Raw genomic sequence first — 15805 nt, 5'->3', positions numbered from 1 at the left:
AGGTTGTCATGAAATTAAAGATTTTATATTTCGGTTCGCGATTGCTACCATCGTTGCTGCAAAACTGTTGATGTGATTGTTTTTTATTACTGGCCATCAGTAATGCATCATGATGAGTCCCATAAAGATTCAAACAAATTCACTACATTTTAATTGAGGGCATCGTGCAACATTCATTCGATTTTATTTTTTTTAAAAACAAAATTCCTTCCTTTTTTTCCCATGCACTTTCATGCTGTGTAATCGACAGCCTAATTTGCAAATGAGCAAAAATTCATAGAATTGTTATAAATAGGTTTATATGCAATAAAAATTCAATGTAAATTTAGTTGTCATCTTATTTTTAAATGAGAAATAAAAAAAAAATCTATCATTCCATTGTTCATCATCATCATAGAGTTGAGGACAAATCAAGTGGAAACAAAAAAACATGAAATAATAAACTAAAACAACAACAACAACAAATAAAAAGAAATAAAAACAAATAACATTGTACATTACTTATTAAAATTTAAATGAAAGATATTAAATAAATGAAGTTGAGATATGAATAAGAACACACCGAAAAGTGTATGATTGTGTAATGTGTATTGATAAAAATCGAATGATTCAATCAATGTTTCTATCATTGACGGGAACTGAATATAATGGTCATTCAAATTGTATTTAGATAAAATATCCCAATAACGGAGTCGTTTCTATGTTGGCGCATTTTGTTTTCTACAGGTAAAGAAGTATATTTCGTTATTCGGATTTAGATCGATTTAGATCATTTTGGAAAAAAAATTTAAGATTTAAAGAGACTTGTACTTTTTTCATAAGAATTCAAATTGAAAAAAAAAAAAAACGATTGAAATCTAAATAGATGCAAGTTTATTTTAATTTTTCACAAACAAATCAACTCAGCTGGTTCTGAAACAGTGGCCGAACCATCATTGTAAACACTGGTTGGTCAGTCAAAACTTGGGACTTTATATTTCAATTAAAAAGTACATGACAAAAGAGCAATTTCCACTGCCAGAATGTCTAACTTACATTCTAGATGCAGATGTGACTGATTTTTTTCAAATCCTCGATTTTTTTTCTACTTATTTTTTTGCATCTAGATGAGACTATAATTTATACCATAAACAAACCATGAGAATAAGTTAGAATTCAAAACGATTTCACCAGCTCGATCTCGGGTCTATTAACATTGTTTCTGTTTTTGATGTCTTTTATCCAAAGATATTTGATTGCTTCCCGAAGATGTGGCTGATAAAAAATGACCCCCTACTTTTCAATGCCTCCCGCATACTTGGCTCATCAATGAATGCGGTGTATCATTGAACAAAAGCGTCACTGAATTGACTTTATTATCAAGTGCACTCCTATAAAGGTCGTTAATTTGCTAATTAATCCGCTCACAGTCAATGTTCCAATGATTCGGTTCGGTTCGCATGAAAGTAATGCGCGTCAATCGCGCCTCTATATAATGGTATATATATATATATATATATATATGTATCACATCTATTGCATAAGACAATATGATTGCGTGTGAATGCATGTTAAATGAAACAATACTAATAACACAATGCACACAGCGGACACCACAGAAAATTCGATTCGATTGATGGGATAGATAAAGAAAGAACAAATATGCCGAGCTCATAATTCAAAATGATTGTCACAACATCAAATCATCACCCGCGGGCCGCGCTCGCCCATTTTGACAAATTGCATTCAATTTAATGTGTGACATGCATTTTTGATCGTTGTGGTCATATTGTGTTGTGATTGTTAGTAAACAAAAATCAGACCGTGTGCCCGTGTTGATACTCTCCAATTGGGTTCAAAGGGTGTACGTATGGAGTGTGAGAATGAGAGAGAGAGAGTGAGATCAAATGTGAGAAAGACAGCTGGACAGCTGAAATGTTGTGGCCATTCTATACACAACCGTAAATTAAACAGTTATTTCAGCTTTCGGCCAAACAACGTCACTGACAGAGTTTTATATATTATTTTATTCTATCCTCGTTGTGGGTTTTCTTAGTCTTCAGTTGATTGTGGACACATACACAAACTTGTGGTGGACTGACCATGCTACAATTGGGAACGTTTGCAAATCGACCAATATTGATATCATTCGGTGTGTGCACATCTATTGTGTGTTTGTCAAGAGAGAGAGACAGATAGAGAGGACAGGGGCCCCGCGAAATGCAATCAACCCGATGCGGTTGATATTGTATATGTCTTACATTGTGCACTTGCAATGTTTTAAATAAAATTATGATATGATCTTCGAATACCCCGTGTGTGTATGTTTGTCTGCTGCCATTCTATTTGATTCGCGCGCGCACGTCCGGAGAATCAGCGAGAGAGCGATTTTTTTTAAAGCGAAAATTTTCAATTATCTTGAGTCAGTTGGCTGCGAACCGTTAGAGTGATAGGTTTAAAAAAAAATCAAACCCATTTGAAACGATATATTTTCGAGAGCAATATACCGCGCATTTCATGTGTGTTTCGACAAGTTTGGATGGAATTTAATGTAATTGAATAGTGGTTGAGATCGATATATATATATATTTTTTTTCATCGCTCGTCAAAGCACATTTTCATCAATTTTATTATTGGCGTTTGATCGCTTCATTTGTTCCGCCAATTAAGTGTGTGTAAATATGATCACCGATCACTTGATCTCGTTCGATTCGTTTTGATTTATTCGTGTGTGCATTTAGTTTTTTTTTTCTCGTTTGAAAAGTGTTTTGTGTCTGTTTTAATCGGTAATATCAAAATTCTTGGTTTTATGCCACACTTTTTTTTCGTGTGTATTTTATTTATCTGTTGGAGTTCAATCTTATGAGTGATATTCATTTTCGTATCAGATTTAACCGAATTGATCAAAGTGATCGCGGGCGCTCGCGCGCACGCTTATTCAACGAAAAAAAAGAAGTAACAAATCATTTTGAAAATAGAGGAATTAAAAAAAAAAACAAACATAAACAGACACAAAGTGTGCAAGTGAGATAGTTTTAACGCAGACGACAAAAATTCAAATTGCATTTGCAATCACATCGACGACAAACGACGATTAGTCAGTTACAAGATCAAGAAAGAATGCTTGTCGAGAAATATCAATCATTTTCTGTAATTATTCTGTTATGTAAGTTGAAATTTGTGTATTCTTGCTGATTAATTTTGCATGAATAAAAATGAAAGAAGAAAAAAATTTATCAACAACATAGACTATTTTGTCTCATATCCAATCGGGACCGATTGATCTCCACTGTTTGTGGTACGCGCGCGCGTGCACCAGCCAGCCAGTTTGCGATGAACAGAAGAAAAAAAATTAGATAAATAGTGTATGTGAAATAATATTGCGGTGGCACTTGTTCCTACCGTTCACCGATAATTTAATCGATTGCTGTGATTTGGTCTCTTTTTTTTCTATCCAGAGTAACACGTATATTGGTGATTTGTGTATCGTTTCAGTTATTATATTAATCATCAAACGATGATTTAATATTGTGCGGCGGTAAGGTGCGCACACACACACACACAGAAAATAAATAAACGGCGACACACACAGAAAATAGAGAAACATATCACAGAAAAATGCATGGCTTATTAACATGTAACATTTTTTTTGTGATCGCGAATTTATTAATACTAATTTTCCGAAACGACGAGATGTGTTGTGCATTTTGTGTGTGCTAATCCAAATGGAATTCCACGCCAAAAGATTAAGAAAATTGAGACGTAACAGAAAAATAAGAAGAAGAGAGAGAGATAGAAAATCGCGAATGGACCAGGCTGTTGTGCGCGCGTGCGATAGATTGAAATCCAAAACCTTCGTTGTTTTTTTCGCTCCGCCAAACTGACATTATAATGTGAACGCGGCCAATCATCTTGTTAACTTTACCGTATTGTCTGTGATTGATATACATATATATGAATGGGGTAGAATAAAAACTACTTCTCGAAAAATGTTTAAACACGAAACCTAAAAAAAACTTTCAATGAAAAGCGAATCAATTTTTTTTTTGTCCAATTGAAGTGAACCAAAGAAAATTTGTTCAATAAAAGTGAACCTAAAAAAAAAATTCATTTTAGTGTATTTTACACTGAAAAAACCGACTGAAATTTTTTTTTTGGTTCACTTTTATTGAACAAAATTTTCTTGATTCACTTCAATTGGACAAAAAAAAATTGATTCACTTTTTAATGAAATTTTTTTTAAGTTTCGTTTTAAAATACCAATTTTTCGAGAAGTAGTTTTTATTCTACCCCATTCATATGTGTATGCATATGTCTTGTGTATATTTTTGTAGGTTTGCTGAGTGTGATTGCCAAGGGCCACAAATGTGTTCTTAATCCATACTATCATCCAGTTTGCGGCAGCGACATGAAAACATATGGAAACAAAGATATCTTGGATTGCTTCAATCGTCAACGGCCACGAATTCGACGTAAGTATATTCGGTTCTATTCAATGATGCATCATGATGATGATAATAATAATAAATAAGTAGGCGCATGGTATCTAAGACTTCTCTCTACCTCTATCTTGTCTTTTGGGGCTATTTTTCTATGAACCAAACATGACGCTCCCCGGTTTCTTTATTATTATTTTTTTCATCAATCACATCGCTTGTTAGCAGCGCAAAATTCTCTCGGTTGAAAATGTGTTCGCCTATTTTACTATGCGTTTGCCAAACAGAGATTAGATTAAATACCAACTAATCTGATATAATTGCATCATTACAATAAATCTATTCATTAACAGACGATATGAAGTCATTTATTCGTACATATAACGTTTGATTGCACCGACCAAACCAATATCAAACTCACCAACCAACTTACTTGCATCTCTGCTCTTTATCTTTTGCCACACATTTTTTTGCCATAAGTACATGCACCCGAACGTTTTTGTATTGGAGACTTTTACGCAAAATTTAGGTTGGATAAATACTCTGATTTGAACATCACGATTTCTCTCACTCTTTCCCTATTTTTCTCACTCTCATCTCTCTGTCGTCATCTCATCATCATTTTAATCGCTGCACTTTATCAAATTCTTTGGCAAAATTTATTACTATTCAACAGATCATTCAGAATATATTTTAAATGCGGTGTCTCAGTAGCACTTTTGGATTAGCATTAATTTAGTAAATTATTTGCATTGAGAGCTTTTTCCCTCATATCTTCAAAGTATTTTTAATGTATTTCCTGCATTTTAAGCCGTAACATGATAATAAAGCACTAGGTTGCATTTACGATTTTCGATTTTTTATATAAACAAAGTGCATCTTTTCGATCGATGTCAGATTTTGCGTCATAAGATCGGCGTGTCGGTATACATCTGTTTGTATTCAAATTAATTGGCCATTTATTTTGGTTTATAATTTCTAAATGGAATTTAAAAAAAAAATAACGATTCACAAGAGTTGAACATTCGCAACGGAATGAATTGGTATCTCAGGGGATTGTTCGCTTTGAACATACGAAAATCGATGATTTTGAATTTGGAGAAAATTCAAAAAATGTTCAAACATCAAATTTGGTAAAAAAAAACGTTTAAAAATCAATGTCATTGCTAAAATATTCACCGTCTTCCGAAAAGGCGCAAAAAATCAGAAAATGCTGAAATTTTTTTTTTAATTATTTTTCGACAAAATAATTTCAAATGGAATGGGAATATTATTGAAATCATCGAAATTTTTGATTATGACATCAATTTTTTCCCCTTTGATTCTTAATTGGAATTGATTCGAAAACTAAAAAATCGATCAGTTTGATCATTATGTTTCGTAATCCGTTGAAAATCTTTTATTTTCATCGATATCCAATTATAGCCCCCTTGATAGTAATGAATATTTAGATTCGGAAAAACGTTTGAGACGCAAGAAAGAATCAAAATTACATCTTTTGATATTGTGATGAAAAGTGCCACTTTTGATCGATGTTCATTTCATAATCCTTCGCGCGATCTCTAAAACTATGCACGAACAAAGGCCGGGCCCCTAAATGCAACGCGATCAATTTAAGTAGATAATAATTCAATTTTTTTTACATATTATTTAAGAAGTGATCGCATCAAGCCATTTTAAATGTTAAAATGATCGTAAAATCGACACCTTTTTGATGTAAAGCAACAAAAAAAACCTGATTGATTAATGTAATTATACGTTTAATTTTAATCGTTCTCACTTAAAATTATCGATTGATTTGTTCTAATGGATGTGTGACCTGGTGATGCTTTTAAGAAGTTTGCCGATTTGCATCTGCAATGTGGTGTGTGTGTGTGTATTTTTCGCCATGCATGATTAACAATTAAGAGAGAATAGAGTTGTTTGCACCGTATGAATTATCGACAATCGCGATATTTTGCAGTGTGCGATCAAGATGAATAAAAATGGCTTTAGGGTGATTTAATCGAGTGTTGCTCATCGTGTCAAGGTCTAAAGTTATGTTCTCACAGTGTGACCGCATCCCGATCATTTTTCTATGCATTCAATTTAATTCTTTGATGTTTTTGCGTAATTTTCGATCACACCATGAAATCATCCGCCTCTGAACTATAAAATATGTCAAGAAAAAGGCGTAAAAAGAGAGCATCCAAACCATGAGCCAATTCGACAAATGAGTCCGTGAGGCATGGTAATTGTAATTTATAGAGAAAGGAATACAGCTTTTGAATATGTTCTTCACCCCTAGTTCTTAGCTTCCGACTGATCTAGATTTAGAAAAAAGAAGAAAAATATTCGCTTGAAAACTGAAATGAAAACGAGAGAAAAGTAGAAGGAAAGAAAGAGAGAAATGGCGATAAATTGCATTGAATGAAGTTGCATCGGCAGCGCTAATAAATAGTGCGATTGAGCGTGTAAATTAATAAAGTTCACATGTTGTCTATTTGTTGTTTGTTTTTGCAGATGTTCGAATAATTTATCATCGCGAATGTGATCCGCTTATATGTCCAAGTTATAGCGATTTACAAGGACCATGGCCGGATCATTACAAGGCGCCGGTTTGTGCGAACAATGGCTACACCTATGGTCATCTTCATCAGGTGCGATGCTTGCGCGATTTACAACCAGGTGAATATTACTCTCATTCGCAAGTAAGATCATTCTAATATCTCCTTCTCAATTTCTATCTCTTTGTTTAAACTGAATGTAGATATTCGAGTTATACATGAAGGCAGTTGTACATTGCACGAAACCTATCGAGCGCTTGGACGGAATGCACATGTAAAAGCATGCACATCACCGCGTCGATTATTCGAAAAGAATCCAATTTGCACGACAAATAATCAAACGTATGAAAATCCATTCATGGCCATTTGTATGGCTGGCAATGTGCAACATGTACGCGAAAAAGTCGGCGGCACTTGCGGAAGTCAAACTCAACGAAGTTGTGAAAAAGTTCGAAAAATACAAGAATCACTAAAAATCGCATCGATAACTGAACGAACCAAGTTTCTTGCTTGCGGCAGTGATTTACGCACTTATCGCTCTGAACATCATCTCGAATGCTCCAAACCATACAATCGATGTAAGTTGATTCTTTTCATCTGTGCACTCTTCAGTATTTTCAAATAATTTGCCTCTTTTGTGTTGTGTTGTTGCTGTTTTTTCTTCTTCTTTTGATTGCGTTCTTTTCTTTATACATTTGTTTCGAATCAATATCAGTTCTGTTCTTAACTCACTTCGGTCGTTGTAATGACTTTGGAAACATTTGCCCCGAGAAACTGAAATATATCGCAGTCGCATCACCAGGTTTGTAGCCAACTACAATTTTTTTCTTGCGTCTATCAATTTATTTTACAAATACTCGCATTTCACTTACACTCTTTTCATTTTTGCTACATTGCCCATTATTGTTCGACGTACAGTGTGTGGAACCGATGGCCATTCATATATTTCTTTTGAAGCACTACTATGCGCACGGTTTAGAATGAACAAAAGTAAGTAATTTCACCGAGAAAATTGTTATCTTTATTATAAACGTTCACATTTGATTATTATGTCTGTATTTGTTTATACCTGAATCAGTGCACTTCTTCATCATGATCATGATCTTCTCATTTATTAAAAAACAAACAGAGAATAATGAATAAGAGAAAATTAAAATCGGTTGCCATATTTTTCAACAGAATATACATTTTTATTTCAGATCTAAATTATCTCCATTCCGGTGCGTGTATTTGAGAGCGTACGATGCCGTTTACCATCTCCCTGCTTCTCTTTCCGTCTCGTCGTCAAATTATTCTCAATGTCATTGTCGATAAATTAACACACAATTCGCCAATTCGACGATTAATTCTAATTTGGATCAAGAGCCGATTTCCGTTCGTAATCAATAAAAACAAACACATATTTCGCATGCAAATTCCATGGCCTTTGTAAATCAGCTCAATGTTGTAACATAGTTTTTTTAGTTGAATAACACACAATTGTAATAATTATTTTATGTATTTCAAAATTTTACGATGGAATAAAGTTTCAAAAAAATATCGTTGTGATTTATTTGAAAAATGGGGATTTTTATTTAATTTATAAAAAGAACTAAAATTTCGACCGATTTTGTTGTTTTTTTTTTTTACATATTTATAGACGTTTAAAATTCAACCAAAATTGAAGTAACAATACATGGGATATGACAGTGCCATTTAAAAGAAGTGACTTGGATATTCGGCCCAAAAATACATTGGTGGTATATATAAATTGGTGGGGTGAATCGAATTTAAACAGCACCGACTTGAAGAATTGGAATAAACAATTGAAAACCATTTTGAACGTATGATGTGCTCTTCGAGCCCTGAAACATAAACAATGAAACAGATTAGCCATTTCAAATGTCAACACCAGAAAAATATTGATAAAGTGTACCTCCAAGAAAATGTTTGTAATCAGGTTATTTGTTTGGATTTCCGGATCGCTAGTGGTAATGTTGGTTAATTTGTCGCTGTACAAGGTTGCAATGCCACCCAAATGCCAGCAGAATGTATTTGTCAATCTAAGGATGATAGAAGAAGAAATTTAGAATCAGAAGAACGACCGCAAAAGAAAAAAATTCGTCAACATGTTTACGTACTGTAGTAGACAATCGGACTCATTAACCGTACTGTGATGATCTTTAATTAAAAGTAATTCAGCTAATTTATGGTATTTATTGATAGCCAATGCCGATGTTTTTGCCAAACATTTCAATGCATTATCATGAATCTGTTGCGGCTGATGTTCGTCCGTGTTATTTTCCAACCAATTGTGGCTCTCTTTCCACGTGCTGAAATTGAAGCAGAAAACGGTTAATGTCAATTAAAATCATGTTTAAAATAGAATTTTCGTGCGGAGTTAAAGATAGAGCTGTAATAACAGCTCTAGTCAATGTGATCCAATGACTCACTCCAAAATATCATTAAAATCGAGTGGTATGTCAAAATCTTCGGTGGCTGTTTTGAGTTTTTCCTCCAATTCGGTCACATCATATAGATGTGTGGGCGTATCATCCTGATCCAATTCATTCAATTCACATAATTCGGTGACCGAATTCATGGTCTGTTGTAATTCGTTCAATGCAATACCACTCAGTGGCATAAGCAATGCTTGTAATTTCAATGATGCTTGTTTCGATAGCATTTCCAATGCTTCCAAATGGACAAGACCATGGTAATCATCGAATAATGTTTCAAAATGTAATTGCTTTCGATAGAGTTTTTTCTGCGTTAATTTCATGGTTTTTTCACTCTCTTCAGATTTCTCCTTTGCTTCGCGTAACACTTGACTCAATACAGGCTTTTCATTGTCCAACCCAAGTAGTTTGCGTTTGCTTATTAGGCCAGCGTCATTCTCTTGAATGATTGTCATCGTTTTTTTGCCAATACCCTCGAGCGTATCCAGGCCACCAGCAATAACACGATTACTTATCGATGTGACATTCGATACAAAACTGCCCAAATTCAGTAGTTTTTCATCATTTTGTCGTTTACTATCGATGGATTCACAATCGGGCGATGGTGAACTGGCATTGGTGGTGTTTGGTTCCGTTTTCTCTTGTTGCTGCTGTTGTTGGGCAAATTTTTCCGGATCCGGTATACCAATATTTGATTCAATCACAGACGAAACATGCGAAGTAAACGATGCAACACCCGTTGATGCTGTTGATAATAACGATACCATTCCTGACCATGGACTCCATGCAGATGGTGTTTCTGGTTGACTTTGAAATACTTGCGATGGTGGTTCTTGTTTTACATTTTGCGGACTGTCACCCAAATTATCCGGGCGTCGAGCTTCGACTTTTGGATTTTCATTCGTCGTTGGTTTTGATTCAAATTTAAAATTATTCGCATCATCGTCATCGCCATCATCGCCCCAACCCCAATCGTCATTTTCTTCGGGTTCTTTCACGTCCAATGCTTTGAATTTATCAATTGTTTCAACATCTTTGGTGGCAGCTTCATTTGTTGCCATTTTTGCACTCTTTGATGATAGTTTTGTGGCCGTTTTTTTATCACCATCAGATTTGGCTGACGGTTTTTCTACACCAAAATCATCATCTTCAGCACTTTCAAAACCATCACTATCACAATCTGAACGCGACATTGTGTATGACACAATTTTCTATTTTTGCCAAAAACACTTTTTTTTTCGTTGGACAAATTGAAAATGTGACGAAAATAATGTCGTCGTTGCGTGTAAAATTCAAATAAATAGGTATTCGTGAACAATGAGGATTTTAAATGCAACAAATGCAAAGTAAATTGCGTATATTGATGACTGGACTGTTATTATGATGTTGAAAACATGCCTTGCAAAAAAAAACTGTCATTGAATCAAATGAATGCATCCAATGCCAATGATTGACAGCGAACGAAACGCATCCAATGAATGTTTTTTTGTGTATTTCATATTCAAAGTTTCCGCTTAATTTTTATTTATTTTGATTAAATTTAAAATATTGGAATTTTATCAGTTTTACTGATCAACTTTAGGGTAGAGTTGTGCAAGGAATAATCTTTTGATTCATATAAAAGTTTCTGAATTTATACATATTGTTTGTTTACATCACGAATTCTTGCTTCACATGCTGCTTTTTTAAATGAGCCCAAATAAGTTTACATTAAATGGCAACTTATATAAAACCGATTGCGGGCTTTTGGTTTCTTTTAAGTGCTTCTCTCTCTCTCATATTCAGGCTCTTGATAAATTATGTGCAGGCACTAGCTGCCCAAGTGAGTCACTGATGCTTCCGTGTCAATCACAACTCTGTTTTTAAATTCATAATGTTAAACTATGAAGAAAAAAAAATCGAAACAAAACCGTATATTTTCTCCATTATTTTATTATAATCGAATTAAATACATAAATATTTGTTATTCTCGTGTAAATCCCTTGTTGGCCAGTTCATTTGATAACCAGTCGAGTCCTTCGTACAAACCTTTACCCTGTATTGCAGAGGTGGCTTGTATGTGCCACTTATGATTTTGTATCTCTTTTAAATTCAATTTATCACTCAATTCATCGGCGCTCATTGCATTCGGCCGATCTTGTTTGTTTGCAAGTTTATCTCCACTGTGAAGACCCCAAACGGTAAATGAAATATTATTGTATTCAATTGTTTCAACGTTGAAACCGATCGTTGGTATGGTCGTTACAACTTTGCCCAACTTCAATTGATAAAGAATTGTCGTTTTGCCGCCTGCATCCAATCCAACCATCGTTATTCCAACTGATTGTTTTCCAAACAAACGCGACCATAAACTTGATATCGATGCACTCATTTCGTTTTCTTTCTTTTTTTCACTTTTTGGCTATTGGTAAACTTAACGGCCTCGGAAACAATTTTTTTTTTTTTGGTTTCAAGTATTTTTTTATTTCGTTAACAATTATTGTATTTCACCAAACGCGGAAAACAAACTGACTCACACTAAGTTCACTGAGTACTCGACTGAGTTTGTTTCGGTCTGTAGATATTTCTCTCCCGCTCTCTATATTCTTGTCTTTTTTGTCTTCAGCACTTCTAAAACCATTGATGTCACAATTTTAACGTAATATTGCGTGTGACGTTATTTTATAAGTAAACTCGCTGATAATGATGATCCAACATCGCATGACTACATTTTTGTTATGGTGTTAAAAAACTATCATCGAATCAAATGAACGCATCCAACACCATTCTGACTGACAGAGCACTACATGAATTTCATTTATTTTATATTTAAAGTCTCCGTTTTTCGGCCTTTGATTTTTATTTATTTTACTTGAATTAAAAATATTGAAAGTTGAGAAAGTTGAGAATCACAGATCATAGCTTTATGATTACTGTAACTTTTACAGTAGATACGTGTCGGTATAGAATGGTATTGTTGACATTTTGCAAGCATTTATTTACACGGTGTATGGGACCGGATTGTTTTTTTTTTTTTGACAACTCACAAGTGGCCAACGATTGTTTACATCAGTTAAGCTTTTGATAAATAACACAAATGACGACATTCTTTTCAATTTTCTTTGATCAATTTATTTGGTAGATTGGCGGTACAAAGTGAGTCTTTTGAATGAGTTATAAATTTAAAGAATTTATTTGTTTACATAGGTCAGTTCAATTGAAGCCAAACCAAATCTGTCTTTCAGATGATTCCAATTGTTGTTGTTAGTTACCGTTTTGTGTGTTGTTTTTCCAGATCAGTATAGAACCTTAAATTGCTTGCCAAATCATGATTTTGTATCAAATTTGAACGTTGTCTCTCTGAATTCAGAAAGCTTTTTGATTGAATCGCATCCTACTTAGAAATTTTTAAAATTCATCAGATTTCGATGCAACATTTTAAATGATTTGTATAAATTGAAAAATACTACATCAGGCAGTAAATTTCACAACAAAAAAACTGAATAAAAAATCGAAATGTGAAAAAGTCAAAACAACATCGTTTTTTTCTCAATGCTTTCTCATTATTTTATTATAATAATTGTACAATATAAAGTTTTGTAAGGTTGTAAAGAAAACATTCCAAACACTTCCAAGTAAATACAAGTCCACGTCACATTTTGGCCAATTCATTTGATAGCCAATCGAGTCCTTCGTACAAACCGTTACCCTGTGTTGCACATGTGGCTTGGACATGCCAATTTCGCTTCCACAATTGATTTAGATTCAATTTTTCAACCAGTTCGGCAGTGCTCATGGCATTCGGTAGATCTTGTTTATTTGCAATTACCAAAACCGCAGCATCACGTAGTTCATCCTCTTTGAGCAGGCCGTTAAGCTCTTTTTTCGCTTCGGCAATACGATCGGGATCGTTTGAATCTACAACAAAGATGAGCCCTTGTGCATTTTGAAAGTAGTATCGCCATAATGGTCGAATTTTATATTGACCACCAATATCCCAAACGGTGAAGCAAATATTTTTATAATCAACCGTTTCAACGTTGAAACCAATCGTTGGAATGGTCGTCACAATTTCGCCCAACTTCAATTTATAAAGGATTGTCGTTTTACCGGCCGCATCCAAACCAACCATCAAAATTCGCATTTGTTTTTTTCCAAACAAATGCGTAAACGCACTTGATAGTATCATTGATGCTGTTAGACCCATGTTCTTTATCTTGCTTCTTGTTTCCTTTTTGCTTCTTGGTATATTTTATGCACCTGTCACAATTTTCAATTTGTCTCGACGTATTTTCAATTTACAATGTATCTCGCCGTGTGTAAAAATCAAACTGACCTTCACACAACGCTCTATCTGAGCATTAATAATTTCTGTTTCGGTTTATCAACATACTATATATAGTACTTCTCCACCTTATACGTGTCGCTTTACCTCAAATAATTAATATTTCACCATCCGAATAAAACATTGCGTATGATGATATAAAAAATATCGTCTTTGCATGAAAAGCGGATGGAAATAAATACTCGCGAACAACGATGATTTGAAATCTTACATCGCATATTTTTATGACTCAATTGTTCACAACATTGCAGACAAATCGCCATCGAATAGAATGAATGCATCCAACACTTCTGAAGACTAAACCCATTCACAATACATTTATTTCATATCGAAAATGTCCGTTATTAATTTATATTTATATTAATTAAATTTAAAACATTTATATACATGATTTTACATAATCAAAAACAATAAAATGAATATTTTACAGGCACACATATCGACTGTGTGTCCGGCTTGTACTGCAACGTAATTGTTATTTTTTTCTATTTACAATTGATTTAAAAACAAATTAATTCATTCAATTGGGTTGGAATTTGTCGCGCAATGCTTTCGATTCATCGTAAAAGAGTAAAACTAATGTGGAATGCGGAGCAATCCGTAAATATGATGGTAAAAATCCTTTGTACAATCCAGCAAAACCTTCTGTTTTGATCATTTTAATGAGACAATCATAGACGCCACTATAATATTTTCCTTTGCCCGCATCGTCTAAGGGTTGATTATAAAGTCTTGTTAAAATTGTGTCAGGCGGCGTGATTGCAATGGCCATTGTTGAACCGGCGACTGTTGAACAAACGAATGAATTTACGGTTGGATTTGAGAAGCTTAAATTATTTCTGGCCATGTAGTCTTTGAGAGGTTCAAATGTGGCCAGTTGAGCACCGCTGCCTAAAGCTGCACGTGGAATGTTACCTAAATTAAAAATTTCAAGATTAATTCCATTGAAATCATAAGACAAAACAATTTCAAATATATTTATCAAATACATAGGTGTTGACCCAGCAATTTTGAGTTATACATCCGAAAAGAATCAAAAACCACTTTCTCCATTTTTTACACTAGTTAAAAATCGTCTTTTGCCGGGCACCTCTCTGAATTTTCCTTTCTTTTTTACCCTCCAAAATATTTTGCGTCAACACCTATGTTTATCAAATTATATTACCAATAACACCCCGATAAAGGCCACCAATGCCACGAGCTGCATAGATTTTTTTGAAAGCGGCCATCATTCCTTCATGTTTTCGTTGAAACCCAACAGCAACTTTAACGTCGGCGTATGACTGCATTTGCGTTTTAACTAAAAAGAATGGACTCCCCAAGCAACTCCCCAACGAACCACTCAAACCACCCCAAAAATAACCGCGCCAAAATGACATATGACCATTTGCATCTTTTGTCCAACCGAACGTTGTGGCCGTATCAAAGACGCCCAAACTAAAAAGAAAAAAAATGCATGCGGTGTCAATCACTAGGCGACGCCAACTATCCTAAAAGATTTTCAATCACAAACCGCACAGAGTTCAAACAAAATTGAAAACCAAATGCTGGAACCAGTCCCTTTTGTAATGCTGTCATTCCATCATATCGACCAACTTGATAGAGCCCGTGCAAAACACCACGATAGATTCTTGCATTTGGATCGAGTTTTTTTAGTTCACCCTGAAGTTGAAGTCGTGTTTTAATTACCTATTTTAATCATCAATAAAAAAAATGTCAATGTCATTTGAATTGAATGCTAAAAATAATAATACACATACTTCTAATGGATTTGTGAACACCGTTGCACCCCACGAAGCAATTCCGGCCACAAAATAATTCGAAAATCGAACATCTTGCAACGACATATTTCTCATAAATCAGCTGATCGATACGACCAACTACTATAAAGCAACACCACGACTGGATTAGATAATATGTAGCCCAACTTTTTCATAATCATAATAACACAACGAGACAGAAACAGTGATAATTTGGTGTGACGTTTTAACACTGACTTTGTAAAATCATAATATAGTAGTGTGTGTTTGACAGCTTACAACTTGTTTGCACTATTTGACATATCGCATGCTATTATTTACA

The 15805-nt window shown here is 34.3% G+C and overlaps 4 protein-coding genes and 1 pseudogene across 4 annotated transcripts; 1 reads left to right on the top strand and 4 right to left on the bottom strand.

Moving 5' to 3' along the window:
- Window positions 1-2400: 2400 nt before the first annotated feature.
- LOC116345808 (serine protease inhibitor dipetalogastin-like) lies at window positions 2401-8482 on the top strand. Its single transcript, XM_031775498.1, has 7 exons — window positions 2401-3145; window positions 4314-4451; window positions 6918-7082; window positions 7165-7539; window positions 7677-7763; window positions 7880-7951; window positions 8161-8482. Exons 1-7 carry the CDS (start codon window positions 3100-3102, stop codon window positions 8193-8195), a joined length of 918 nt encoding a protein of 305 aa, XP_031631358.1. The 5' UTR covers window positions 2401-3099; the 3' UTR covers window positions 8196-8482.
- A 47-nt stretch (window positions 8483-8529) lies between these two features.
- On the bottom strand, window positions 8530-10791 carry LOC116345807 (protein FAM114A2). The gene is made up of 4 exons (XM_031775497.1): window positions 9394-10791; window positions 9082-9273; window positions 8877-9003; window positions 8530-8805 (listed from the first exon to the last, which is right to left on the bottom strand). The coding sequence occupies exons 1-4, from the start codon at window positions 10590-10592 to the stop codon at window positions 8731-8733; spliced, it is 1593 nt and encodes a 530-aa protein (XP_031631357.1). The 5' UTR covers window positions 10593-10791; the 3' UTR covers window positions 8530-8730.
- Window positions 10792-11362: 571 nt separating this feature from the next.
- On the bottom strand, window positions 11363-12073 carry LOC116345851 (annotated as a pseudogene).
- A 939-nt stretch (window positions 12074-13012) lies between these two features.
- On the bottom strand, window positions 13013-13897 carry LOC116345645 (ADP-ribosylation factor 2-like). The gene has a single exon (XM_031775184.1). It carries the CDS (start codon window positions 13583-13585, stop codon window positions 13031-13033), a length of 555 nt encoding a protein of 184 aa, XP_031631044.1. The 5' UTR covers window positions 13586-13897; the 3' UTR covers window positions 13013-13030.
- Window positions 13898-14011: 114 nt separating this feature from the next.
- Window positions 14012-15799, bottom strand: LOC116345644 (solute carrier family 25 member 35-like). The gene is made up of 4 exons (XM_031775183.1): window positions 15484-15799; window positions 15237-15412; window positions 14889-15160; window positions 14012-14638 (listed from the first exon to the last, which is right to left on the bottom strand). The coding sequence occupies exons 1-4, from the start codon at window positions 15577-15579 to the stop codon at window positions 14244-14246; spliced, it is 939 nt and encodes a 312-aa protein (XP_031631043.1). The 5' UTR covers window positions 15580-15799; the 3' UTR covers window positions 14012-14243.
- Window positions 15800-15805: the final 6 nt, after the last annotated feature.

This window comes from Contarinia nasturtii, unplaced genomic scaffold, assembly GCF_009176525.2.
Source record: "Contarinia nasturtii isolate CC-2019 unplaced genomic scaffold, AAFC_CNas_1.1 Cnas_scaffold_1371, whole genome shotgun sequence".
Taxonomy (NCBI): Eukaryota; Metazoa; Arthropoda; class Insecta; order Diptera; family Cecidomyiidae; genus Contarinia; species Contarinia nasturtii.
Note: the sequence above shows the minus strand (reverse complement) of the source record. Positions and strands in the feature narration are given on the sequence as shown.

Coding starts and splice junctions, on each gene's coding strand:
- LOC116345808 (XM_031775498.1), top strand. CDS start 3,100: ATGCTTGTCGAGAAATATCAATCATTTTCTGTAATTATTCTGTTAT. Junction 7,083..7,164: donor CTTGCGCGATTTACAACCAG/GTGAATATTACT, acceptor AACTGAATGTAG/ATATTCGAGTTATACATGAA. Junction 7,952..8,160: donor ACGGTTTAGAATGAACAAAA/GTAAGTAATTTC, acceptor TTTTTATTTCAG/ATCTAAATTATCTCCATTCC.
- LOC116345807 (XM_031775497.1), bottom strand. CDS start 10,592: ATGTCGCGTTCAGATTGTGATAGTGATGGTTTTGAAAGTGCTGAAGAT. Junction 9,274..9,393: donor GATTTTAATGATATTTTGGA/GTGAGTCATTGG, acceptor CTTCAATTTCAG/CACGTGGAAAGAGAGCCACA. Junction 8,806..8,876: donor TTACAAACATTTTCTTGGAG/GTACACTTTATC, acceptor TTTATGTTTCAG/GGCTCGAAGAGCACATCATA.
- LOC116345645 (XM_031775184.1), bottom strand. CDS start 13,585: ATGGGTCTAACAGCATCAATGATACTATCAAGTGCGTTTACGCATTTG.
- LOC116345644 (XM_031775183.1), bottom strand. CDS start 15,579: ATGAGAAATATGTCGTTGCAAGATGTTCGATTTTCGAATTATTTTGTG. Junction 15,161..15,236: donor TTTTGTTTGAACTCTGTGCG/GTTTGTGATTGA, acceptor TTTTCTTTTTAG/TTTGGGCGTCTTTGATACGG. Junction 14,639..14,888: donor CCTTTATCGGGGTGTTATTG/GTAATATAATTT, acceptor TTTTTAATTTAG/GTAACATTCCACGTGCAGCT.